The sequence below is a fragment of the Vipera ursinii genome, assembly GCF_947247035.1.
Source record: "Vipera ursinii genome assembly, chromosome: 6".
In the NCBI taxonomy this organism is placed as follows: Eukaryota; Metazoa; Chordata; class Lepidosauria; order Squamata; family Viperidae; genus Vipera; species Vipera ursinii.
Genome location: NC_139515.1, coordinates 68,766,234 through 68,793,174, shown reverse-complemented (window position 1 = coordinate 68,793,174; position 26,941 = coordinate 68,766,234). Strand labels below are relative to the sequence as shown.

The window sequence follows — 26,941 nt, the reverse complement described above, 5'->3', positions numbered from 1 at the left end:
TAAATGGCATGGGTCCGGATTACTTACGGGAGCACCTGCTGCCGGTGTCATCTTCCCTTCGTCCTGTACGCTCCCACAGAGAGGGCCTCCTCAGGGTGCCATCGGTCAGAGAGTGTTGGCTTGCGGCCCCCAGGGGGAGAGCATTCTCTGTGGGCGCGCCAGTCCTTTGGAATCAATTACCGGTTGAGCTCCGGATGGCTCCCGACCTTCGCTCTTTCCGCCATGATCTGAAAACCTATTTATTTGAACAGGCCGGCCTGGTTTAAGGGTTTGGGGTATTTTTAATTATTTATTGTTAGGGCTTAATTAATTTAATTTTATTTTAACTTTTGTATGTAATGTTTTTACTGCCCTGTACACCGCCCTGAGTCCTTCGGGGGAAGGGCGGTATAGAAATTCAATAAATAAATAAATAAATAAATAAATAAATAAATAAATAAATAAATATGGCAAAATGGTTCATTCTTAGGTTGCAGAATTAATAAAGAGAAAACTCCTGCATTGGTATGGAATTTGACAGGATGAAAAGTAAAGTAATGCACCTATCAAACAACAGACTAACTTTTCTGCTAACAAGATAAAATATTTTGGATTTTTAAAAAATATTTATTTAAGATTAATTATTTACCAACTTGGAAAAAATATATCAGATATATCTAGATGGGAAAAGTTAAATCTGTCTTGGTTAAGAATAGTCACAGCTGTCCAAATGAATTTCTCACCACTTTCTTTTTTCAAATGATTCCAGTATTTATTGAGGATAAGCTTGTTACTTGGCACAGACAAGTAATGAATTACTGTTCCAGTCTTCTAGACGCTTTTCATATGTATCTGGATCCATAGAAATTCAATCAATCAATCAATCAATCAATCAATCAATCAATAAATAAATAAATAAATATGGCAAAATGGTTCATTCTTAGGTTGCAGAATTAATAAAGAGAAAACTCCTGCATTGGTATGGAATTTGATAGGATGAAAAGTAAAGTAATGCACCTATCAAACAACAGACTAACTTTTCTGCTAACAAGATAAAATATTTTGGATTTTTAAAAAATATTTATTTAAGATTAATTATTTACCAACTTGGAAAAAATATATCAGATATATCTAGATGGGAAAAGTTAAATCTGTCTTGGTTAAGAATAGTCACAGCTGTCCAAATGAATTTCTCACCACTTTCTTTTTTCAAATGATTCCAGTATTTATTGAGGATAAGCTTGTTACTTGGCACAGACAAGTAATGAATTACTGTTCCAGTCTTCTAGACGCTTTTCATATGTATCTGGATCCATAAATTAAAAGTTATTATTACACAAGTCTAAGTAAACTACTGAATGCCTGGGATATACAGGAAAATAATAAATTTGGGCTTTTCCCTTCCTGCTGTCTTCTACAAGTTTGCTTTCATGAAGACAAAGCCTCTAATAAATTTGCTCAGTGGAGAAATAGTTTGTATGAATTTCAAGATTTTATTGATAATAGGACAAAGATAAAAGCTCTCAAGTTTCTTAATATGCAACATTCTGCCACTGGTTTCAGTGCCTTCAAATAAGCAGTGTGACAGTAAAAAGAAACGCTAATGAAAAGGCTGTCCAATTTTACAGTCTAATAACACATATTATTGACATAGGCTAAGCATCATGTATAGATTATTTGTGAGTATAACTCAGTTATACGTGATGTGACAGTACAAACTTTAATGGAAGAACACTAAAATTTACTTTGAACATAATATAACCCTTCAAAATGTACTGCACCAGCACTGTATTCGTTACTAAATGCAAGGATTCTATATGCTTTTTATTAGAAAAATATCTTTGATTCCATCTTTTGAAGAATGGTTAAACTATGAAATTATATCTAAAACATATAAAATCTAAGATATCTAAAATATGTTTTTAAAAAGTAAATTTGTCACAGAATTTAATTCAAATTATAATTTCATACATGGAATTGTTTGGCATCTAAAATTCATTTCTAGATCTTGTGATTTTACATTTTACATTATTTTTAGTTTACATGATATAGTTTTTATAGTATTGCAACAGTGTATTACAGTATTTACTACTTGCACTTTTTCTTAGTGATTTGAACAAAGTTAAATTTTTTAATTTAAAGTTCAAAAGACATATGTGGGTTTGGACTGAAAAAGTTATAGTTATGCAGCATTCGAGTAGTCATATGCATAGCCCTCTTGAATTATAGAAAGAGACTACATAGAGAGAAGGCTATCTAGAAACTGCCCTGTCCTGGCTGCAAGAAAGGATAAAGTGAGGTAAGAGAAATAGCAAAGCTACTTCTTCCTCATTCAGCAATTGTAATCATAATACTGTAGTACAGAAGCAACTGTTTCCCTTGCTATCCATTTACTGATTGATTATCTGCTTATTAGGGAAAAGTGTGGGGTTCTTCTTAAGTTAGTAGTCTACAAATAGGCAAGCCAGACCCCCCCTCTCTCTCTCGGTATATATATATAAAAGGGACGCGGTGGCTCAGTGGGTTAGGACACTGAGCTTGTCGATCAGAAGGTCGGCAGTTTGGCGGGTCAAATCCCGAGTGCCGCGTAGCAGAGTGAGCGCCTGCTACTCGTCCCAGCTTCTGCCAACCTAGCAGTTCGACAGCACGTAAAAATGCAAGTAGAAAAATAGGGACCACTACGGTGGGAAGGTAACAGCGTTCAGTGCGCCTTTGGCATCTAGTCATGCCGGCCACACCGGTGACAGCTCATATTTGTGTAAATTTTAAATTGCTAACAAAGAATTAAGGGAGACTGATACGCATTTCAAACTTATTAGTTTTCATCAGTCAATCTCAGAAGGGTATGGCTGACTGATGAAAACTAATAAGTTTGAAATGCATATCAGTCTCCCTTAATTCTTTGTTAGCAATTTAAAATTTACACATATATAATACAATTCACCATGGAAGCAGAAGCTAACAATCAACTTCCCTTCCTTGATGTCTTAGTCTACAAGAAATCCAACGGCTCCCTAGGACACACTACCATAAAAAAACACACACAAACCGCTATCTGAACGCACTCTCACACCACCACCCAGCACAGATCAACTCCGTAGCCAAGACATTCATCTCCAGAACAAAACACCTAGCTGACGAACAACACCTAAAAACCGAACTACACACTCTCACTAATGTGAGACAAGCCAATGGATTCCAAAGAAACATGATTACCAACTTAATCCGAAGAGAGACACCCACAAAAACCCAAGACAGATAACAAGAAAATGGCAAAGCCCTCCTCCCATACTTAAAAGGGACCACATACAGTATCAGCAAGATCCTCCAAAAACACAACATCAAAACAGCATTCTACACAGACAGAAAAATATCCACCATCCTAAGAAACCCCAAAGACATAATTGGGTTAGAAAACCAAGGAGTATACAAAATCCCATGCACCACCTGCCCCACCACATACATCGGACAGACCAACAGAAGAATAAGTGCACGCATTGAAGAGCACAAAAACTCACTCAGAAAGGAAGAACAAACTTCATCCCTGGTCCAACACTTTGAAGCCACGGGACATGAAATTGATTTAAAAAAAACCAAAACTATCGCCAAAATTGAACATTTTAACAACAGAATAATCAGAGAAGCCATTGAGATAGAAAAACGCCCCCACAGCATGAACAAAAAAGATGATACCTCTCGCCTACCAGCCATTTGGAAACCCGCCTTGATTGACAGACGAGTCCCAACCACCAAGAATGATACCAGACCCAAACTCATGATAACATCACATGACATCACCACCACACAACCATTCAAAAAGCAAATCCGAACCCATAATGATAACGACGCACAACCACAAAACAGAAACCTAACTACAGCTGCAACATCAGCCACCCCTCCAAACCACACAATAAGCAAACTGACACCCACTATAAAAACATGGCACCACCACAAACACGAAGCCAAACAAAAGCAGCACAACTCACCAGCTCAGGTCTAAGGCTGGCAGCTGAGACCAGCCCACCCACTCAAAACACACCCCCACCCAATCAGAACACCCCCACCATTCAAAACACACTCCCACCCAATCAGAACACACCTAATCCCCCACCCAATCAGAGCACACCTCCACCCACAGAACACACCCCCTCTGGCAGTTTAAAAAAGAGGAACAAACAGCCACTACCACATGCTTCTCCCAGAAGAAGGAAGCTGAAGCCACCAGCCTGAGGATGACGGAAGGGATTCCGTCGCCAGGAACTTTTGATACAGGTAGAACTTGAATCCAGGTAAAAATTGTGTCTACTGGATAATCCTTAAATTTCTTTCAGGGAAATAAAGCAATGATAAATTGTAAATTCTAAAAAAACCATTCTTTTCATGGATGCACAGTTCCTTTGTGGAGACTTGAGGGTCATGTAGGAGTCGCACAGAATACACCTGAAATGTGAATCAGAAGGACAAGAGGACAGGGAGAGATATTTCAAGCAAAAAGTAGGCTAATAAACACATTATAACCCTTATTTACTTTTTTATATTGATTAAAAACAGCCTTTCACACCTTTTCAGCTCTTTCCATTATTCCTCAAAGTTTTGCAGCAGTTGAGAGGGATTGGTACCCACAAAAAGTGGTTGGAAAGAAGGGTACATGGATTTGTCTCTTACCCAATTCAAATCAAAATTCAACAGTACCATGTTATAAGCTTTTAACTGAAATAGAACTACCACGCTGCAAGAAGAATTTTTTTTTAAATTCCATTTATATCCCGCCCTTCTCCGAAGACTCAGGGCGGCTTACAAGCTTAGCAGTAGCCTTCATTCTATGTATACGCCTGCTTATTAGGGCTTTCACACACACACCAAGCGGCATTATTACAAAGTCAGCTTAATTGCCCCCAACAATCTGGGTCCTCATTTTACCTACCTCGGAAGGATGGAAGGCTGAGTCAACCTTGAGCCTGGTGGGATGCGAACCTGCACTAATTGCAGGCAGCTGGTGTTACTTAAGGAGGCATCAGCCCACTGCTCCACCAAGGCTCTTCAGATTGAAATATGAATGAAGTATTTTGGGATTTGTTTGTATAATCTTTGGACAGCTTCCCTGTATGATAACCTTAGTGGCCATAGGACCATATGGCCACCTTGGGTTGAACAAATAAAAAGAATATAAATATACAGCATAATATTATTTAAAGGCAATTATTGAATTCATTAAGGATCTATGAAATTTTCCTGGGGAAAGTCTTCGTGCTAAAGAAAATCTAGCATATGTAAAATGATTACTTTTCTCTCAAACTCATAAATAAAATGCGTATGCCAAAGGTTAGTGAGCATTTTTATTCTTCAAAGACTGGATTATTTTGGTGATTCCCTGTATCTTCTATAAGGCCATTGTAGAATTTCTCCTGAATCCCTGTTTATTTTAACTTTTGACTACAGTAAACATACAATTGTCATTTTTAATTTAGTGAAGAAAAAAGAATATTATATAGATTTGGTACAAACGGGGGGAAAATTAAAAATTACTCCAAACATTAAACTGTTTTGTTATCTACGGAATCTTGTCACATCTCTATTAAATAATGTATTCCTAGTACAAGCTTTAAAATAACTGATCTCTGAAAGTTATCCTATGATGGGGGTGGGGGGTTAGTTTTTTTGCATCCAGCAATTGAAAAACTGATCTGACTTTCAGAGGAGCTGCTTTTCCAGGAAAGAATAAGTCTTTTTTTTTTTTACTTCCCCCCCTCCTTTCTTTTCCCTCTGTTTTGAATTGAGTGGTGAAATGCCACACTTGGTTATTTCCTGCTTTGATGGATAATAGCTACACCGGTTGGAACTCTGAACAACTGGATTGAATTGCTTCTAAATATCATTCCCATCCAAGGCTGGATCAGAAACATAAATATCATTTTGGAGCATTCTCCTCTGATACTTGCATTTTAACTAAAATGGCACAGATGAGAGGAAGAATTGGAAACAATCCCAAATGTTAACTCCTTGGAATTTTTTTTTTCAGATTAAATCATTCATGTAATTTACAAGCAGCACATTTAATACACTGGGTAAAGTATTTCAACACTTAATAAAAGCAGTCTCTAGCCACGGTATAATGCATACTTATTTGGGAGCAAATCCTGTTGAGCTTGGTAGGATTTAGCAATCATAGGTAGTTCTATATTAGAAGGATAGCCTGTTAATAGCATATCTTAATGCAAAATGAAGTCAGACATGGCATGATGTCCTAAACTAATCCCTCACATAGTAGGTCAGCACTTTATCTTGGCTTCTTTGTATAAAAAGTGAATGAAGTTTTCCTTTCTTTGGTCCAGCTAGAGTTATGAATATCTGATGGGGAATGGGAACTTTTTTTCTTGGAAATGAAGACTGTGGGAAGAAAGATTAAATAAAAATCAAGACGTTAACTGCTCACAGCAGGAATATTAGTTCAAGGCAAGGATGTCAAATCTTTGCCTCATTGGTTTATGTGGTGCAAAAATGTAGTTAATCATTAAAAGGTACTCAGTAAAATACTTCTACTTTGAATATCAGGGCTCCCCATCCTTTTTGGACTTGGTTGTCATAGTTAGGAATCTGGAGAACACGTAGTAGGTGCTCTTGCAAATGACAGTTGGTTTGTCCATATACAAAACAGCTGCTCTAAAGAAGACAATGAGTTAACAAAGCACAGAAAATCAGCATGCTGTCTAGATCTATTTCTACAGGATGCTTCCTATCATCCCAGGTATCAGTACCTTTTGCAGAATGTTAGCTTCCTATTTTTAAAATGTGAATATTTTTAAATAAAGTCAGATGGATCAAGAAACTGGCAGATGCCAAGAGTGATGTCCATATGCTTATGGATGCTGTGTTGTACACAAAAGACAGATTTTTGAATATCTAATATTGTTTTATAACCGTCTTATTTTTGGAATATAAAATATAAGAGTTGGAAGCAACTTGGAGATCCAATCTCTTTTCCAATATAGAATCCACTACTGCAGTATCTCCATGGTTTAGCTAGACCTCTGGTGCAATCATGTTCCCTTTCTCTCCAATTAATCTGCTCTGTAAGGGGGGGGGAAATCACATATCAGACACCAGATAGTGAGCACTGAGTGTAATGATGATTATGTGAGTGAAGGATGCTGTAAATATGCTGTATTTTTTTCAGTACTATCATAAATTTGAATGGTGCTGAAAAACAGTCAATAAGCAAGGACTACCTGTGTACTTTTGCTGATGCAGTCTACAAATGGGTTGGTAGACAGTTTATTGAACTCAGACTTTATTCTTAAGGACTTCAAGTACACTACGTTATCCTCTTTACACAATAAACAGCGAAATGAGAATGACATCATAGTGATCTTGGAACAATTTTATTTATTTATTTATTTAATTTTATTTTTATACCGCCCTTCTCCCGAAGGACTCAGGGCGGTGTACAGGGCAATACAATAAAATACAATATATAAAAATTTAAAAAAATATTAAATACTACAGCCCAATTCAATAAATTTATACAATAGCGTTAAAATACCCCTAAACCCATCAGACCTGGCAGGCTTGTTCAAATAAATATGTTTTTAGGTCACATCGGAAGGAGCGAAGGTCGGGAGCCATCCGGAGCTCCACCGGTAAATGGTTCCAAAGGTCTGGCCCGCCCACAGAGAACGCCCTCCCCCTGGGGGCCGCCAGTCAACACTCTTTGACCGACGGCACCCTAAGGAGGCCCTCTCTGTGGGAGCGCACTGGACGAAGGGAAGTTGATGCCGGCAGCAGGTGCTCCCGTAAGTAACCGGACCCATGCCATTTAGGGCTTTATAGGTCATCACCAGCACCTTGAATCTTACCCGGAGGGCAACCGGAAGCCAATGCAGCTCACGGAGTAGAGGTGTTACATGGGAGTATCGGGAAGCCCCCACCACCACTCGCGCAGCTGCATTCTGCACCAGCTGGAGCCTCCGAGTAGTCCTCAAGGGCAGCCCCATGTAGAGAGCATTGCAGTAGTCCAAATGGGAGGTCACGAGTGCATGAGCACAGATTTGGTACAGTTCAAGAAAGTCTGAAAAACAGGTCTGCAACAAGTCTCATTTGAAACAAGCAATGTAAAGATTATATGATGCTAACACATAGCCAGAGGAAAATCTATAGTTATTGCCAAAGAAAACGGGCCAATTTTATATCTTATGTTTATTTTTTTCATCATATAAAAAAAGCACAAATGGGATAAAATACTAACATTCTGGAGGCTACCTTTATACTTACTTGAATCGGATTTAGACTAATGGAAGGAAGACTTCCAGAATGTGGAAACAAGCTTTCAGAATACATATCTAATTTCTAATATGCTAGCCAAAAGAGAGTTGGCTCTCGTATACTCATGTACTATCTAATTTCAAAGAAATATATTGAAAGGAGATGAAATCTTTTCGTCTTTAATTACTCCAACTTAAAGTCAAATTTGATCCCATTTATGTAACTTCAACTTTCTATTGCACTAGATAGAATGTGGGAAACTGACTTACATATCTCTAGGAGGGTGCATTTTATGTTATGAAAGTAATTAGTTAAAACACTTTGTCTTTCCCTCTTGCATTATGGTACTTGAAATTCTGTCTAAAATGCAGTTTATCAGTCTTTATGAAAACACTATTCATAAGAAGTTAATATGCTCCTAAGTAGATGGGAAACAAATATGTAGCAAGGTAGAGGATTTCAAAATCTTAGTGGTTAAGCAGGATTTGGATAATGTGAGCTAATCTATGATAATGTAATTAAAACCTCTGACAGGCTATTTTCATTGCTACTTAAACAATGCATTAACAAGGTATGAGCCTGTTTTCCTTCCTTCTGTAATCTCCCAATTCATGATACCAAATTATTTCATTAAAAGGCCAGATCTCATTGCAAGATGCTGTGCAACTTAACAGATCAAAGCTGTTTGCTGAGCATTTTTGATTAACTGTGAATATTCTCTGTTTTCAAATTACTAAATATCTTACGATAGTGCCAAAATGAATATGGAAATGACCCTAGGTCTGTTTTTCAGACATGCAGGGGGCCGAATCCTATCAACAATCAAGATGCAGTTGATAAAAGGCCGAAACAGCAGGGATCCTTTCTGTCAAGCAGCAGAGGAAGTTGTACAAGATTTGGATTTGAGGATTAAAAATATTATCAGTTTTCAGCATGAGGCTGTGGCAGCCAGCGCTACTGGAAGCAGTCCAGCCCGAGTAAGGGGCCTCCTTTTGTTCTTCTAAATTGCTTGATATAACAGAGATTTTTTCTAAATACCCTGATTATTTCTTGTCCATTAGTTGAAGAAAATAATTGCTTTGAACGACATTGGAAATGGTGATGTGTTTTTAAAAGGTTCTTATTTTCAATGGGAAATATTTTCTACAAGAAGAAAAAGCTTTCTCCTCTAATGTAGTGCTGATAATTAGTTTAATCTTTGGGAAGTTCTACTTTTGCTCCCCACCCTCCCTTCCAAGTATATTTTGGCAGTGGTTATTTTTATTTTGACTTCCCTATCTTGTGTTAAGTGATTTATCTGCTGATTGCTTCCTGACATGATTGGCTAGCTGTCCTAGGAAAAATTTTATTGCCTTGCTTGAATCTTATGTCAGGTGTTTTTTTTTGCCTCTTTGCTTGTATAGACACCAGCCTGTACACCTTACTGCTTCTTGTACCCTGTTTGTATGCACTTGCCTTGAATTATACAAATCCACTTGATTCATGAAGATTTCTACCATGAGGAAATTTTATCTGATAAATCTGCATTAGATTGTTTCCTACAGAAATGTGCCTACTATTAAAACCAAACCAAAACAGATATGAATAATATTTCAGATATTGCAGTTCAGGGTTTAAGAGAAAATTTGTATCATGTGAACGTGATTGGATTGGAAGTAAGATAATATGAAATCTATGATCAAACTCCTTCAGTGTGCTCTAATGTAGCTAATAAACTTATCATAGAGTATAGCTAATAAAGTTATTTTAATTTTTAGCCAAAACTACATTCTATAAACCATGACACTGTTTACCGTGGCAGAGATACTGTGAAGTCCTTATTGGCTGTTTTAGATGAAGCAGCTAGTCATTCTCCTTTCAGCAACAAAGCTCTCTTGTTATTTGATGAAGAATTTGGATTTCCTTCTACCATGTTATTGTTCAAGTAAGTTCTAAGGATGCTGATAATGATAATGTGATAGATTCCGTCTTTGTTTTGTGAAGAAAACTATTTTGCAGAAGATATCTGGGAAACTACGTAGTAATGCTGATGCTGATGAAAGCCAAAACTGAAAGTGAATAATTCCACTTTTTCAATGTGTCTTTCTACCACTCGTTTTTATTTCTTCCAACCCTATAGAGCAGACATGAACTCGCAACGTCACGTGATATCGCGCGATGTATCGGGACTGTTTTGCTATTGCCAGCAATGGGGTGGGTGTGGCTTCCGCGTGACGTGTCCAGCCTGCAGGCTGGCAGTTTGACGCCCCTGCTATAATTAAGAAATTATGTAGAATGTATGATGCTACACTTTCTGTCTGTCCATCAGCAGGATAACTCTCCAAAAACTAAACACCAAAAATTTGGTGTCTGAGGAGAAGCCAGCAAAAGAAATGTTGAGCTTGAAAAAGGGCCAAATCTGGCTTTTAGGTTGTTGGGGAAAAAAGTTCCCTGAAAATAATTCCCAACTCATCTCTACGAAGGAGACAATCAACAAGCGGCTTGGAATATTGCTAACTGCTTCATTCTAAGCCCCCTCTTTTTTTTCCAGTCACATGACCCTGAGCAGAATACAGGTAGTCCTCCACTTACAATCATAATTCAACCTGCAATTGCACTCGTAAGTCAGGATGGTAATTAAGCAGGTCATCATGTGACCGCACCTGATTTTACAACCCTTCTTGCAACAATTCTTAACTGAATGTAACAGTCATAAAGCGAATGCTGCCATTATTAAGCAAACCCATGGTTCACTATGGGGCATTTTTGCTGGAAACCGGAAATAAATTCCGTTTCTGGCAAAATTGCAAATCACAGTTACATGATTACAAATGGTCATAAATGTGTTTACAAATGGTCATAATGTGATTACAAATGGTCATAAATGTTGACCAGTTGCCAAGCACCCAAAGTGTGATCATATAACTCTGGGAGGGGATGGCCATCAGAAATTCACAACTGGATCATTAGTACGGTAACTCTTTCAGGTTTGTTGTAACCAGATCATTGCTAAATGATCAGACTTAAGTCAAGAACTATTTGTATATTCTGCCCACTTTGTGTTTTCTACTGTGCACAAAACCCAGACACAAGACAGTAGGGAGATCAGAAACATACACAAACAGATGCAACATATTACTGAAAATATAGATGTCTTCTGTGACTATTGTTGATAAATCAGTTGGAAAAAAATCCCAGAAGCTATGTTCTGGCTCCTTACCTTGTTTATTCTATCCAGTCTAGAGGAATGTTTGAAAGAATTATAGAAGAAGGTTTGGATTTATGTCTAACAGTCACTAATATAACTTTCTGAAAACCGAAGTGTGTGGGCTCAAATTTGGTGTATATGTGTGTGGAACAAAAGAAGGATGGAGGTAATGGTATGAAAATCTTGAAAATTTCTCCAGTGCATTTCCCCAGAGAGTGAGAAGGAAGTTGGGATCCTCTTGGAATGTTGCCATCTGAATTCTAACCCCTCCCCACTTTCTTCCCTCTCAATCAATGATCAGAGCAGGCAGCTATTAAGTTGGAAAGAGTTGCACAAGCCTTGCTCAGCATGCTTTCATTCTCTTTTTGATCACTCCATTCCTCCCTCCCTCCCCCCCATTTTTGCTTTGCTTAGTAGCTGCCAAAAATTGGGAAAAGATTGCATTTGTCAGAATTAATAGTTTGCAGAGAGCTAGAATAGAGTACATGGAGGGCTAAGGTCACAAATGAATCCAGAGGTCTGCAACTTTTAGAATGGTGGATTATTCTGCATTAGAAACATCAGCTTTTTGGAATGCTATCTGTCAAAATTCTGTTCTCAATCAATATTCTGTCATGGCTGTTACAAAGGAAAATTGGATGAGATACAATACTTAGGACCTCAGGATATGATCTGAATGTTAAAAATAATTACCTATCAAAATTAGTCTTACGTTGCTAAAAACTGGATAGGTGATTCTAGCTGCAAAGTTATAATGCTACTGATTCTTCCTTTCTGAATATAGAACTTAGGCCTGACCATAAGAGATTATTTCAGTAGCAGAAAATAGGAGAAATATTTGAATTGTGAACAGTATAAAAAGTGAAAGAATAAGTGACCTGGCAGAGATGGCAAAGATTTCGGCTTATTTGAAAGATCACTCGCAAGAACGTTATATTATGGAGTGGAGAAAATGGATTGAGTATATCCAGAACAAATATGGGACTAAAAAGTTTTATGTAGCATTTGAATAAGTCTTCCTTTCTTTTCTCTTTTTTCTTTTTTTATATATTTTATATTAATAGTGTTTGTAGTTATCCTATATGAGCTAGAGAGTGATAGATTTTAGAGTTTATGGTTGTTAGCATATGGATGTTTATGATTGTTTTTTGTTCTTATACCTTGTACTTAGCTCTGGGAAGTCGGGGGGGGGGGGGAGAGGGGGAGAGGGGCAGGGAGGGAGGGGTAGGGGAGGGGGAGGGGGGACTGTTAAAGATAAAATGTATGTTAAAACTTTTCAATAAAAAAAAGTGAAAGAATAAGGAAGAATAACCAGATATCTAATTTTTAGTTGACCCAATCAGTCACAGTATACATATAGGAGTCTGTATGCATATATGGCAGTAAAGCATCCACAGAATCTTTCATTTTATAGTGGGACCCTTTATCTAAGTAAATTGGCTTTCTCAAAATGGATTAAACAAAGGTTCTGAATTTCAGAATTCTTTGGTTAGTTAGTTTTACTTTATAAGGGTTGTGGTCATGTACTTCATTTAATGTATTAACAAATATTTTAAATCTATAAATGCATATCCTATAAGTCTAGTAGCTAACATATTTCATGCTTACTACAGTTGTTTGTAAGGGACGGGGTGGCTCAGTGGGTTAGGACGCTGAGTTTGTCGATCAGAAGGTCAGCAGTTTGGCGGGTCAAATCCCGAGTACCGTGTAACAGAGTGAGCGCCTGTTACTCGTCCCAGCTTCTGCCAACCTAGCTGTTCGAAAGCAAGTAAAAATGCAAGTAGAAAAATAGGGACCACTACGGTGGGAAGGTAACAGCGTTCCGTGCGCCTTTGGCGTCTAGTCATGCTGGCCACATGACGACGGAGACGTCCTCGGACAAGTGCTGGCTCTTCGGCTTTGAAACGGAGATGAGCACCGATCCCTAGAGTTGGAAATGACTAGGATGCATGTGCGGGGGGGAACCTTTACCTTTTACCTTACAGTTGTTTGTATTTTGTTCAAATATTAATACAGATCTCCAACACAGTCCAGTGGATTTTCTCCCAAAGCTCTGAGACAGCGGATTCAAATGGCAGTGTGTGAAAAAATTAAGGTAGATTAACCATAAATCTCCCTTGCCACCCCCACTCCCCCACAAGATGAAGCTTCTATTGAAATCTAAATGTTGTTGTTTATGCATTCTGGCATACTACTTGTAATGGTATGTGGGACTGACCTTCAGCTATGGAGAGAAGAGACACAGCCAAGGGAATGGGCAGATAAAAAGCAACTTACCCTACAGCAAGAATGCAGCTCAGAAGGGACCCTCCCTAGTTTTTTTGGTGTAAAACGGAGCAGCAGGGGGGGATATATTTTAATAAATTTGCAAGATTTTCTGTTAATATAATATTACCATTAAGTAGAATTAGCTCATCTGGCCATGTATCCTTGTTTGATCCAGCTTAGAAAGATGATGCTACTGTTCTATTTTCTAGGTTTGTTTGTTTTTAACAGGTAGGAATAGGTTACCTCTAGATGGAAATAAGTCTGTTGTCCAGGAGGGTCACTAACGATGTTAAGGCAGAATTGCTGTTAATGTTGTCCTACTTGAACTAGAAGGTTTTCAGCCAGAGGTTTAAACATAAAGATACTTATTTTTATGGGGACCTCATCAAATTTGCAGATGACACCAACCTTTCAGGAATAGCCAACACTCCAGAAGATAGGCTTAAGATACAAGGAGGATCTTGACAGATTTGAACATTGGGCGCTATCTAACAAAATGAAATTCAATGGTGAAAATAGTAAATGTAGAAATAGTTCTACATTTAGACACGAAAAACCAAATGCACAGCTACAGTATGGTGCTACCTTGCTCAGTACTAGTAACTGTGAGAAGGATCTCGGAGTCCTAGTGTACAATCAATTAAATATGAGCCAGTAGTGTGCTGCAGCTGCCAAAAAAACCAACACAGTGGTAGGCTGCATTAACAGAGGGATAGAATCAAGATCATGTGAAGTGTTAATACCATTTTATAATGCCTTGGTATGGCCACATCTGGAATACTGCATCCAGTTTGGTCACCACAATGTAAAAAAGATGTTGAGACTCTAGAAAGAGTACAGAGAAGACCAACAAAGATGATTAGGGGACTGGAGGCTAAAACATATAAGGAACGGTTGCTGGAATTGGGTATGTATGAAGAGAAGGACTAGGGGCTGCCACAAAGAAGAGGGAGTTAAGCTATTCTCCAATCACCTGAAGGCAGGACACGAAGCAATGGATGGAAACTAGTCAAGGAGAGAAGCAACCTAGAACTAAGGAGAAATTTCCTGGGATTTAGAACAATTAATCAGTGAAACAACCTGCCTCCAGAAGTTGTGAATGCTCCTGCAATGGAAGTTTTTAAGAGACTGGACAACTATTTGTATGAAATGGTATAGGTTTTCCTGCTTGAGCAAGGGGTTGGACTGGAAGATCTCCAAGGTCCCTTCCAACTTTACTACTACTACTACTACTACCACTACTACTACTACTACTACTATTATTATTATTATTATTATTATTATTATTATTATTATTATTATTATTATTATTATTATTATTATTATTGATTCTAGAAAAGCCCTAAGAAAGAAAAGCAGCACTTCATGACTTACATATTGCCAGCCCCAAGATAAAATCCTACATTTTTTTCTCCTGCCTTTACATTGCAATGGCTTGAGAGTCTTTTGTTTCCTAGCAGAAGTGATTGGTACCTTTGAATTTTATTCTAACAATCCCCTTTTCCCCTAAGCTTGTGAACATTTGCCCTTACACTGATTATATCTCCTCACCACCTCAAGTAGTGCAGGGGGATGTTATGAAAACAAAGCCAGAAAATGGAAGGGAAAAAAAGCTTGCTTCTGTGTGAAAAGGAGTATTTCTCTTCACACACACACACACACACCGTCTTTTTTAGGTTCAAAATAAACATAAAGTGGAAAACCTCCTTTCCCATATTTCCAAAACATTGGGTTCTGTAAGATTACAGCTTAGAAATGCCCAGATTCCATTTTTGATAGCTTCTGTAATATAACATCTTGGTGAACATTAGTTACTTCAGCTGCTTGTGCATAAGAAGCTACACCCATTGTTCATCTATTAATTATTGCAACAATAACAAAAATACAATATTTAATTTAATTTAATTTAATAACATTTATATACCGCCCTTCTCCCTGAGGACTCAGGGCGGTTCACAGGGCAGAATAAAATATAAATACATTTGCTATAGTTTTACATATATTTAAATCTTTTTAATCTCCCTGCCTGTTAATTAAGTCAAGAATGGCTTACCAAAGAACCAGTTGAAGGTGGTTCAACTTGCACGAATTTGTCCCTTCTTTCTCTGGACCCTACCTTTCTTCTTGGCTCTACCTGCTTTTTTCTGAAAGAGACCTTTGTGACTTTTGTTCGTACATCACACCAAGATACTGCATAATGTCAATATGGATTTGTGTTAGTCTGTTATATGAATACAGTCATTGTGCTTTATAAATGTTGTGCCAAGTGTGACTGATTTAGTAACTCTTGACTAAAGAAGTCTTGACTTAGTGCAATACGTGAACATGGCTTATATCTGACCTAGGTTTGTTTATATACATCTATGTTTGCATACAGTGGAAAAAAGATTCTTTTTAATGAACTTATGGGAATCCTTTCAAAAAACCAAAAAAAGGTTTCAGCTTTCTAAAACACTTTTAACATGGTTGTTTTTTCACGTGAAATACAAGGAATTATATAGTAATTTTAGGCATATAATTAATTATTCCAGCAAGTGAATTTAAAAAAAGAAAAAAAAATGCCAGGATTTTGTTATTGCTATTGCTAGTGGGTTAAAAAAATCTTGTCTTCACCATTATACATTATAATTCATATTGATCTACTTCCTTTTTAGTTGAAGCAACCTTTAATTAGATCTCAGTTTGCTTGCACTTACAAAGATGATCAAATAATCAAGCCAAAGAATCAACCCTTCGTTTCATCTCCTGTCCTAACATATGTATCCTCAGCACTCCAAAAAACAGCAGCTTCTCATACGGATGACAGATCAACTTCAGGTAAATTCAGTCAGCAATATCTGCTTCTCTGCCTCCTCATTTATTGACCAGAATGAATAAGTATGCTATCAGTTAACTGAACACCCCCCAAATAAATGAAATAATTGCTATACAAATGTAGAAATAAGTGGTCTACTTGACATATCTCAGCACCTGCAGTGGCGGATCAGGTGCCACAGGAAGCCCAGAGCAAGGCATGATGGCGGTCAGTCTTTCCCTGCCAAGTGTCCCTCTACAGTTGATACTCAATGTTATGTTGTCTCTGAATCTATCAGCTTTTTGTAGCCAGCATGCACTTACCTAGTTATTTTATTTTATTTTATTTTATTTTATTTTATTTTATTTATTTTATTATTTTATTGTATTATTTTATTGTATTATTTTATTTTATTTTATTATTTTATTTTATTTTATTTATTTTGTTGTATTTGTTTAAAAAGTCTTGCTTTCCCAAAACTGTAGGCAGTCTTTCCCTCTGGCAACTTAACTTAATGTCAAGAATGGGAAAATCAGGAAGTCCAGATGAATATAAAGGTTTATTGCAAGCTTATGATCTCTACAAGAATCTGAACTACTAATGTCAGAGCAAAAGTAGATAAGAGTCAATGGAATTCAAAGTAGGCTAGCCTTAAATCTCTTGTGGGAAGGGACTTGAGACTAATGATGCATTTGACCTCTCCCTCGGGCCCATCCTGGTCATTTCCCATACTTTCTTTACAATGGTAGTATGAGAATGATCAATATTGTCCTGAAATCACCCGTAGTTCTACATCTGAGTGAAAATTTAGATCTTTAATACTGTTTTGCAGCACAAAATGTGCCATCTTTGTAAAAAAGACAAGTTTTGTAAAACAAAACAAAACAAGTTAGACTAATTTTTAGTTTGCTACATTCTAGCGACAAAGTACACCACAAAGATCTTGTTGCTACTTCTAGAGAGGTCTGAAACTGACATTTTCTTCAACAATTGTAGGGCAGAAAAAATACAAAGATTTGCTGTTCAGGAGTGATAAGGACATGATGAGATTACCAAAGGGCAAAACCACAAAGCTGATGGCATGCCAGGCAGATAATTTTGTTTTAATTACTGCTGAACTGTTACTTGCTTGTTGGTTGGTTGTCTTTCAAGAGCTAATTATTGGCAGTACATGATAGCATGATGTGGCCTGGGCAAGAGTAGAGAGAAAGAGATTAAGAGGTAATATGGGGTGGGTGGAAGTATGTCATTGTGGGAGAGACTAAGGTTAGCTAAGAAGAACTTTGGTTAGTTGCTTCTAAGTTATTTTGTGTTTTGGTTCCTCTTCATTTTTCAAGATTAAGGCCACCTGACCAATCTGCCTTCTAGTCTTGTAGTGGTGCATTTAAATATTAAGTTGGGCCATAATAAGTCTTCATGCACAGTGAGAAAGCCAGTGGGGTTATTACCAGTTCTTACATAGATAAACCAGGTGAACTTGATCTGACTATGTTTTGTGAGTCTGATCAAGTATCAACCTAGATTGGAGGACTGGATATGTTTTTAATTTAATTTAATTTAATTTATTGAGATTTTTATACCGCCCTTCTCCCAAAGGGACTCAGGGCGGTTCACAGGGCATAAATATAAACACCAATACAAACATTAAAAAATAATTAAATTAATGCCCAAGTTAAAACCAGAATACTAAAACAAACCAATAAAAAACCCAAGTACCCCCATCAGGCCAGACCCGCTAGTTCAAATAAATGGGTCTTCAACCCGCGACGGAAGGATCGGAGGTCTGATGCCATCCGGAGCTCGACCGGCAGTTGATTCCATAACGCCGGAGCACCCACAGAGAAGGCCCTCCCCCTGGGGGCCACCAGTCGACATTCCTTGACAGGAGGCACCCTGAGGAGGCCCTCTCTGTGGGCGCGCACAGGGCGGAGGGGAGTCGACGCCGGCAGCAGGTGGTCCTCGAGGTATCGCGGACCCATGCCATGTAGGGACTTAAAGATCATAACCAAAACCTTGAACCTTACCCGGAAGACAACTGGCAACCAATGCAGCTCACGGAGCAAAGGTGTAACATGGGAGTACCGGGAAACTCCCAAGACAACTCTCGCGGCCGCATTCTGTACCAGTTGGAGCCTCCGAGTAGTCTTCAAGGGAAGTCCCATGTAGAGAGCGTTACAGTAGTCTAGGCGAGAGGTCACGAGCGCATGAGTGACCGTACACAAGGCCTCCCGATCCAGATAGGGCCGCAACTGGCGCACCAGGCGAACCTGGGCAAAAGCCCCCCTAGTCACGGCCACTATGTGATCCTCCAAAGTGAGTCGTGAATCTAGGAGGACTCCCAAGTTGCGAGCCCTATCCACAGGGGGTAAAAGCTCACCCCCCATAGAAAGAGGTGGAACATCCCAGGTGTCTCGGGAAGCCGGAATGTACAGCCACTCAGTCTTGTCAGGGTTGAGTTGAAGTCTGTTCCTCCCCATCCAGACCCGAACCGCCTCCAGGCAACGGGACATCACAGCGAGGGCATCACTGGGGTGGTTTGGGGTCGAAATAAAAAGTTGGGTATCATCAGCATATTGATGATACCCAACTCCAAAACCACGAATGATCTCACCCAGCGGCTTCATATAGATGTTGAACAGGAGAGGCGAGAGGACCGACCCCTGAGGAACTCCACAAGCGAGAGTCCTAGGGGTCGACCTCTGCCCCCCTGCCAACACCGACTGCGAGCGTCCCAGGAGATAGGAGGAGAACCACTGAAAAACCGTGCCTCCCACTCCCAATCCCCTGAGACGCTGCAGCAGGATACCATGGTCGATGGTATCAAAAGCCGCCGAGAGGTCTAATAGGACTAGGACAGAGGAATACCCCCTATCCCGAGCCCTCCAGAGATCATTCACCAGAGCGACCAATGCCGTCTCCGTGCTGTGCCCGGGCCTGAAACCCGATTGGTAAGGGTCCAGATAATCCGCTTCATCCAGGACCAGAGGGAGCTGATGCGCCACCACACTCTCAACAACCTTCGCAAGAAAGCGAAGGTTGGAGACTGGACGGAAGTTGTTCAATACAGCTGGGTCCAAGGCAGGCTTCTTGAGGAGAGGTCTCACCACCGCCTCCTTCAAGACGGTGGGGAAATAACCCTCACTCAAAGAAGCAGATATAACCGCCTGGAGCCAGCCTCGTGTCCTCTCCCTAGCTGCGTAAACCAGCCAAGAAGGGCACGGGTCCAATAAGCATGTGGTGGAACTCAGCTTCCCCATAATCCCCATAATTTTTGCCTATTATGTTAACTCATAATCTAATATCAGTTTTGAGTTCATGTAACTGATATAGGGGTAAAGAGATACAACATAGTATTTCTAGTGAATCATTCTTAATGATGTAACTCACCAAGGTAGAGTTGAGGAACTCCAGGATGATGCAGTGAAACTTTTTTGTCCATGCTGAGAAAATCATTTAAGGACTTCATGTCTATTATGAAAACTCTGGGGCTTTCTAAATCAACCTAATATATGTGGCATTCTTGGAATCTATTTTGAAATACTATTGCCACAAAGCTAACAATTCCATGCCATTGCTTCCTTAAACATTTTTCTGGGATCAAGTGACTGTCATGAAAAAAAACACACCCAAGCTTCTTTAAGATGGTCCAGCAAGTGCATGCTGCCAACCTAGCAGTTTGAAAGCATGCAAATACAAGTAGATAAATAAGTACCACTTTGATGGGAAGGCAACAGCATTCCATGTGCCTTCTGCGTATAATCATGCCAGCCACATGACCAAGGAAGCGTCCTCAGACAACACTGGCTCTTTGGGTATGAATTGGAGATGAACACTGCCCCTAGAGTTGGACACGACTAGCAGGGTCGTTACTTTGTTTTACATATTTTTTCCATCTGCCATTAATTTTGCATTTCCTCAAAACCAGGAAAATTATTGTGTTGTTCATCATGTCCACTATCTTTTTCCTTTTTATTAAATCCAATTCAGGCTGCAACCCTTTATACACACGTAAATGTGTATATAAAATCAATTATTATTTCTCTGAATGTGTAATGTGAAATCATATTGTTAGCGCCCCCCCCATTACACCCTGTGTTCACAGATCTTTTTTCAATCTCTTTTCAGTTAATGTTGGTTTTCACTATCTTGAGTAACTTGTGTGTTATATTAGGCTCCAAAACAGGAAAGGGCAGTTGGAGTTTAGCGTGATGACCTCACTTGTACCCGTTGGCTGTTTTTTACTGGAGCTCTTATCTTTTCCAGAGTTTGCATGGTAGTTGTGTGGGGGTCAAGAAAATTCATTTCAGTTAAGGAGGCACTGACAGATTGTGACTACATGTCTCCTTAATGCCTCCTGAACTCAAAACTTGCATTTCCATGAACTCCTATGGCTACCAAGTAAGCATAAGGAAGATGCTACTGACAGATGCAGTCAGGTTGTCAGTACCAGTCTTGAAGCACCTTTGCTCACTTTGTATCCAAGTATGCCCACTTATCCTTGCATCACTCACTGGTTTCACACTCTATTCTTTCCTGACACAGAATCATCTCTGACCACATAAAGTAGCACTATTTTTAGAACAGACTCTGTGGAGATCCAATCACTTGACCTAGAGCATGATGAAACACAGGGAATCAAACTTTTAAGATTTGAAAATAGCATTGCATATTGCTGTTTCAGGGCATTTTCTTTGTTTGCTTTTAGAGGTAAATAACTGAAACCTCATTGAAAGTGCTGCAAAAAAATATCTCGGATGTTAACTTAGGGAACATTGATACACTGCAGCAGTTCCCATAGTCATAAAAGCTTATGCAGTTATCAGTTCATTTATCTTGAACATTTCCACGACTCTGCTGTTGTTTTTTCCTCAATTAATATCTGCTGCCACCTGTATCATTACGAGATTGACTTGTTGTATTTATCTAGCTAAATGGCTGATAAAGTATGCTTGGGTAATACCTTTCGGTGATTGGACCCTGCATCAAAATCCTATTCATATTTTACAATAATTTGCACATGCTTTTAAAATGAATGGTTTCTTGTACTTTTGTTTTTTTACATGTTTATTTTCTGACGTGGTTGCTGAAGTGTTTTTTATGTCAAGGGCGATGGCTCAGATTGTATAATGTTGTTTTCAACTAATGATCTCTACTAATTAGATTTAGTTAACTCAATTTACAAGAACACTGTCTCTTTTGAAAATTATCAATGGTGACTAGTGTGCAACAAAAACAATTTAAAAAATAATGTAGTCTTTTTCCTTTATAAAATGTTTTGTTTTCTTAACCCTCAGAAAGCCTGAATTCATCACTTGAAAATACTATACTCGGAACTGGTTCTGGAAGTGTTTGTCAGAACGGAAGGACAAGAAAAGAAATCGGAAAATTAAGTTGCCGGCCAGAGAACGAGAACCCAAAGAGGAAACTGGTGGACAGAATTAGTGAAAATGTCATATTCACTAACGAAAATGAAACACCCCAGCATATATACCATAAGAAACCAAAGACTGCGGTGAAATGCCAAGATAGTTTGGACAGCAAACTAAAAGAAACCAGAAAATCCAAAAAGGCTATAGCCAAAAATAAGCTTATTACTGGGCAAGCGAAACTAACTCAGTTCTTTAGGTTGTAAATGTCAGTGGATTGAAAAGACAAAAAAATTGACTCGTGTTAAGTTTACCATTGCAATCACGATTATGCAGAAGTTTTATATATACTGTACTTGCAAAAATTAAATCATCAACTTTTATGCAGAATTCACAGTTTAATGATGCACTGTAACTTTACACTTGTACAGGTTGCATTCTGACATAGAAATATTTAGAATCTCTACAAACACAGCAATATTTTAACCACAACTGCAGTTTCTGTGACTCATCAAGGAAAGGGTTTGTCTTTTCCAAGTGATGCACTTCAGGGTCATTTTAGGCTTGCCAACAAGGTCGATAGACTCTTCCCAGCATACATCTGAGCACTAAAGAAAACACAAAAAAAATTGTGGTTTTGACTGTCAAGTACATGCTTTTGTAAACAAGTTTAACTACATTGTCCTCTGTCATGGCATGTTGTAAATTTTCACTTGTTTGAATTTTAAACTCATTTTTTCTAATAAATATTTAGAAAACATGTTAGCTTTTTTTAATCTTACATTTAACCAGTCACTCTTTTAAAAAGACTGAATGGAACCCTACAATTTTTAAAGACTGAGAAAAAACAACAACAACCCTTTCTTTTTCAGAGAAGCATATACTGAAGAATGATTGATTGCTACATTTGTCCTTTGATCATAAACAGGTGGCAGCTCAATATAGTTTTATCTGTGTACATATGTAGAGATGAAACTGAATATACATGGGTGAATGAAACACGGGTTTATTCCCGCGCAGGCTTAAGCTAAAAAATTAGCTGGTGTCTAAGGCAACCCAAGTCTTCAGGAGTTTGAAGCTTGACTACCTTTTGTGTGAATGCATTGAAAAAGATGATGAAACAAGACAGCTCAAGGGAGAGGAGGGAGAAGTGATTGGGTCACTCCTGCTAGACCAACTTAGGAAAACTTATGTTTGGGCACCTGGACAATGGAACTAACCTGGAGGCATCAGTCTGCCAATTCTCTTTCTCTCTGGCTGGATGCTCCTTGCAACTTCCACCACTGGCCCAGCAGCATGAGGAATGCTGACAAATTAAAGTGGCCCACGGCTGCTATTATAGCTTAGGGACAACTGCCCAAAAGGAAATGATGGGCAGCATGTGCCACACTTATGACCACAATTGAGCCCAAAATTTCTGTTGTTAAGTGAGACATTTGATAAGTAGGTTTGCTCTGTTTTATGACCTTGCTACAGTTGTTAAGTGAATTCCTGCAGTTAGGTTAGTAATCCGATTGTTAAGTGAATCTGTTTTCCCCATTGACTTTGCTTGTTGGACCTCAAAAGGTGATCACGTGACCTTGGAATACAGCAACGGTCACAAATATGAACCAGTTGCCAAGCATCTTAATTTTGATCACATGATCATGGGGATGCTGTAAAAGTTGTAAAAATGAAAAATGAAAAAAATGAAAAATGGTCATGGGTAACATTATAGTGCCATTGTAACTTTCACTAAGTGAACTACAACCAGCTGAGAAATTTGAGAATTTGCCTTGAACTCTACCTAGAGTGCTGCTGCTTATCATTGGAGAAATGGTGGCCACAGTTATTCATTTCAACAGTTATAATTACTCTTTCAGCAAATTAAGGTAATATTACTGTTTTGCAATAACATGAAAATATAGCTTACTGTCAAAATCTCTTCTTCCAACAGGCAAGTTAGCCGAGTTTTCATCACTTCCTGTCTCACGCCGATCTTGTATTGATTCAATTTTTTCAACCTCAGCATTTGATGGAAAAGTCATAGGTCCCTCCAGTTCAAAATAAGGAAGTTGCTTAACACTTAGGCTCTGTGGGTGGCCATAGTTAGTGACATGTTTATAACCTATATTCTGCACTCAAAAGAAAAGTAGATGCAAAATATTCAAAATAAAAATATTCTAGACCTTAACCCACTAATGAGTCATTTTCAGAAAAGAGTTATCTTCTGATTGCAGCATAAGCTATCTTGAAGTTTAATTTTTAGCTTAAAATCAAAGAGTCAAACCAGGGTTTTTTCAAAGCAAGACGTATCTTAATACATATCCCAGGGATGTTAATACTAAATAACATTGATTTTGTTTAATTAAGTTTGATGAGGCCAAAATCTTAAAGGACTTTTTCTTTGTAAATTTAAGTATTGATGATAAGAGCAGCATTCAGATTCGTTATTAAATTAAAGCTGAAAGGCATATATTTCATTTTATTTATTTATTTTATTTTATTTTAATTCCATTTATATCCCGCCCTTCTCCGAAGACTCAGGGCGGCTTACAAGCTTAGCAGTAGCCTTCATTCTATGTATATGCCTGCTTATTAGGGCTTTCACACACACACCCCAAGCGGCATTATTACAAAGTCTGCTTAATTGCCCCCAACAATCTGGGTCCTCATTTTACCTACCTCGGAAGGATGGAAGGCTGAGTCAACCTTGAGCCTGGTGGGATGCGAACCTGCACTAATTGCAGGCAGCTGGTGTTACTTAAGGAGGCATTAGCCCACTGCTCCACCAAGGCTCTATATTTAAGCCCTTAAGACTGAAAATACAATATTAGTATTTTCAAATATTCAAAGCACAGCATTCTGTTTTCTTTGATTTTAGGATGATAGCCACTTCAAATCATATTTCATATTTTAATTATATAGCAATAGCACTTAGTCTTATATACTGTTTCACAGTGCTTTGCAGCCATCTGTAAGCGGCTTACAGAGCCAGCATATTGCCCCCAACAATTTGGGTCCTTATTTTACTGACCTTGGAAGGATGGAAAGCTGAGTCAATCTTCAACTGATCAGAATTCAACTGCTGGCAATATGCATTCTAACCACTGCGCCCCCATAGTTCTATATATTGGCATATCTGAAATAACCTATCCCAATGTTTTGTTACAAATTTATGGTCCAGAATGCTAATTTGTGTTAGACAATAGCTACACAGAGAAAACTCACTGAGAAATGTGGGTTTCGGTCTTCATCCAAAAAACTGCTGTCCTCCATTTTATAACGCTCAAAAGACTTTCCAGCTTTGTCACCATTCTGCGTTATCTTTCCAAGGCTGAATGTGCTTAGCAGCATATTATCTTCTGCTTTTCTCATAGACTTAGAAACAGAAAGCAAAGAACCTTGAGACAAAAGAGAAAAAATTAATAGTAATACATGGGATGAGATACACATTCTCCAATATTTAGATGTTTGCATGGAAGTGAGCAAACTAAATATTACTTAAATGAGGCTAATTTGAAAATAGCGCATGGTCAGAAAAATGGTATTATATAGCTTGTGGACTGAATAGATACCACTTCAATGGCTTATGCCTTTTTCAAAGAACTATGAGTAAAGAGGACTGACCTTTTGTATATCATTACATGTCTTTTGTTCCAAACCGTAGGTGATGAGCTGCTTTTTAATACATTCATTGTATACCTTGGATTATCTTACCAAATGCCACAGGACAATTTTCTTCTGAGTTTTAAACTAATCTTTAAATTCCACTTCACACAGTCTCAGGAAAGAATTAATTTGTGCATGTGTAGAAAAAGGCAAATAATCTTTATTATTCATTCTTTAAAAACACTTCTTGAGAAGTAAGAGAAAAACAGTCTCTGTGAGGAAAAGTCTTAAGCAAGTAAACTTTATCTTAAAGAGAATTCAAACCTTTCTACTTACCCAGACAAAAAGTTTCATACATGTGCATAAAAATAAGGGGTCATAGATATAATTTTAAATACGTCAGACATGCTTTAATTTTGAATTAGATGCCATGACTCCTGCTTCCTTAGGAGAGAATATTATTTAAACGAGTTGCAAAGCCCACCTTTGTCTTATAAGTGTTCAGAGGAGACAGATTTGATATAGGAATAGTGACAAGAGTGAGGAATAACTTGGCTTTGTGTCTGTCTAATGTTTTTCTCAAGCAGCTTTGTCTGAGATTTTGAATTGTTCCACCTTTGCTCCACAAAGGGATAAACATGTGAAAAGGTACATGGAGGAGCATTTCTGGAACAGAATTCAAAAATATTGATCTTCATTTAGAATACCCCATCCTTATGCAATGCGTAGTTTTTATCTTGGACACTTGGCTGCAACTCACTTGGATATTTTCAGTAACACTGTCAGGACTGTGAATGTTTTTTTTTAAAATCCCATTTATATACCGCCCTTCTCCGAAGACTCAGGGCGGCTTACAATCTAAAGCACAAATCAATGTGCTTAGCAATAGCCTTCATTCTATGTATATGCCTGCTTATTAGGGCTTTCGGGGGGGCCCCAAGCGGCATTTTTACAAAGTCAGCTTATTGCCCCCAACAATCGGGGTCCTCATTTTACCTACCTCGGAAGAATGGGAGGCTGAGTCAACCTTGAGCCTGGTGGGACTCGAACCTAAACTAATTGCAGGCAGCTGGTGTTACTTAAGGAGGCATTATCCCACTGCTCCACCATCTTTGCTTCCAGAAAGATGTAAAATCTTATTTTCACAATCTAGTCTTTTCCCCATAAAATCTGGGTTGGTCTTTTAAACTTTTAAGTTTATGGCATGTTTGATATACCTTTGAGGTCTTTATTATTGTCCTTTGGTTGTAATTTATAATTTATCTACATGGTAACTAAGAGTCAGTATCAACTTGATGGCACATTATTATTCAGTTGGTTGTGATCTATTTTTGCAGTGATTGTTGCTGATGTTTGGAGAGCACAATATTCAGATATGACAAAGACATTGTTTTACAAGTTTCTCCTTAGAAAACTTCTGGCTATAGATTAGAAGATATCAAACAATAGAATAAGCCAAAAAATATAGGAATAATTCAGGTAATGGCATCTGAATTA

General features: G+C 38.3%; 2 protein-coding genes across 2 annotated transcripts in view; one reads left to right on the top strand and one right to left on the bottom strand.

Annotated features, from left to right (window-relative positions):
- The window catches only part of PARPBP (PARP1 binding protein), a 37,190-nt gene extending 15,005 nt beyond the window's left edge, over positions 1 to 22,185 (top strand). The window contains exons 6-10 of the mRNA XM_083365703.1: positions 9,032 to 9,215; positions 9,996 to 10,162; positions 13,442 to 13,520; positions 16,348 to 16,510; positions 21,782 to 22,185. Coding sequence (XP_083221829.1) covers positions 9,032 to 9,215; positions 9,996 to 10,162; positions 13,442 to 13,520; positions 16,348 to 16,510; positions 21,782 to 22,119 — 931 coding nt within the window. The 3' untranslated portion in view covers positions 22,120 to 22,185. The remainder of the gene's footprint in view (positions 1 to 9,031; positions 9,216 to 9,995; positions 10,163 to 13,441; positions 13,521 to 16,347; positions 16,511 to 21,781) is intronic.
- Positions 22,186 to 22,364: 179 nt separating this feature from the next.
- PMCH (pro-melanin concentrating hormone) lies at positions 22,365 to 25,312 on the bottom strand (the record flags this gene model as incomplete). Its single annotated transcript, XM_083365380.1, has 3 exons — positions 22,365 to 22,461; positions 23,766 to 23,967; positions 25,064 to 25,312. The coding sequence occupies 3 exons, from the start codon at positions 25,310 to 25,312 to the stop codon at positions 22,412 to 22,414; spliced, it is 501 nt and encodes a 166-aa protein (XP_083221506.1). The 3' UTR covers positions 22,365 to 22,411.
- Positions 25,313 to 26,941: the final 1,629 nt, after the last annotated feature.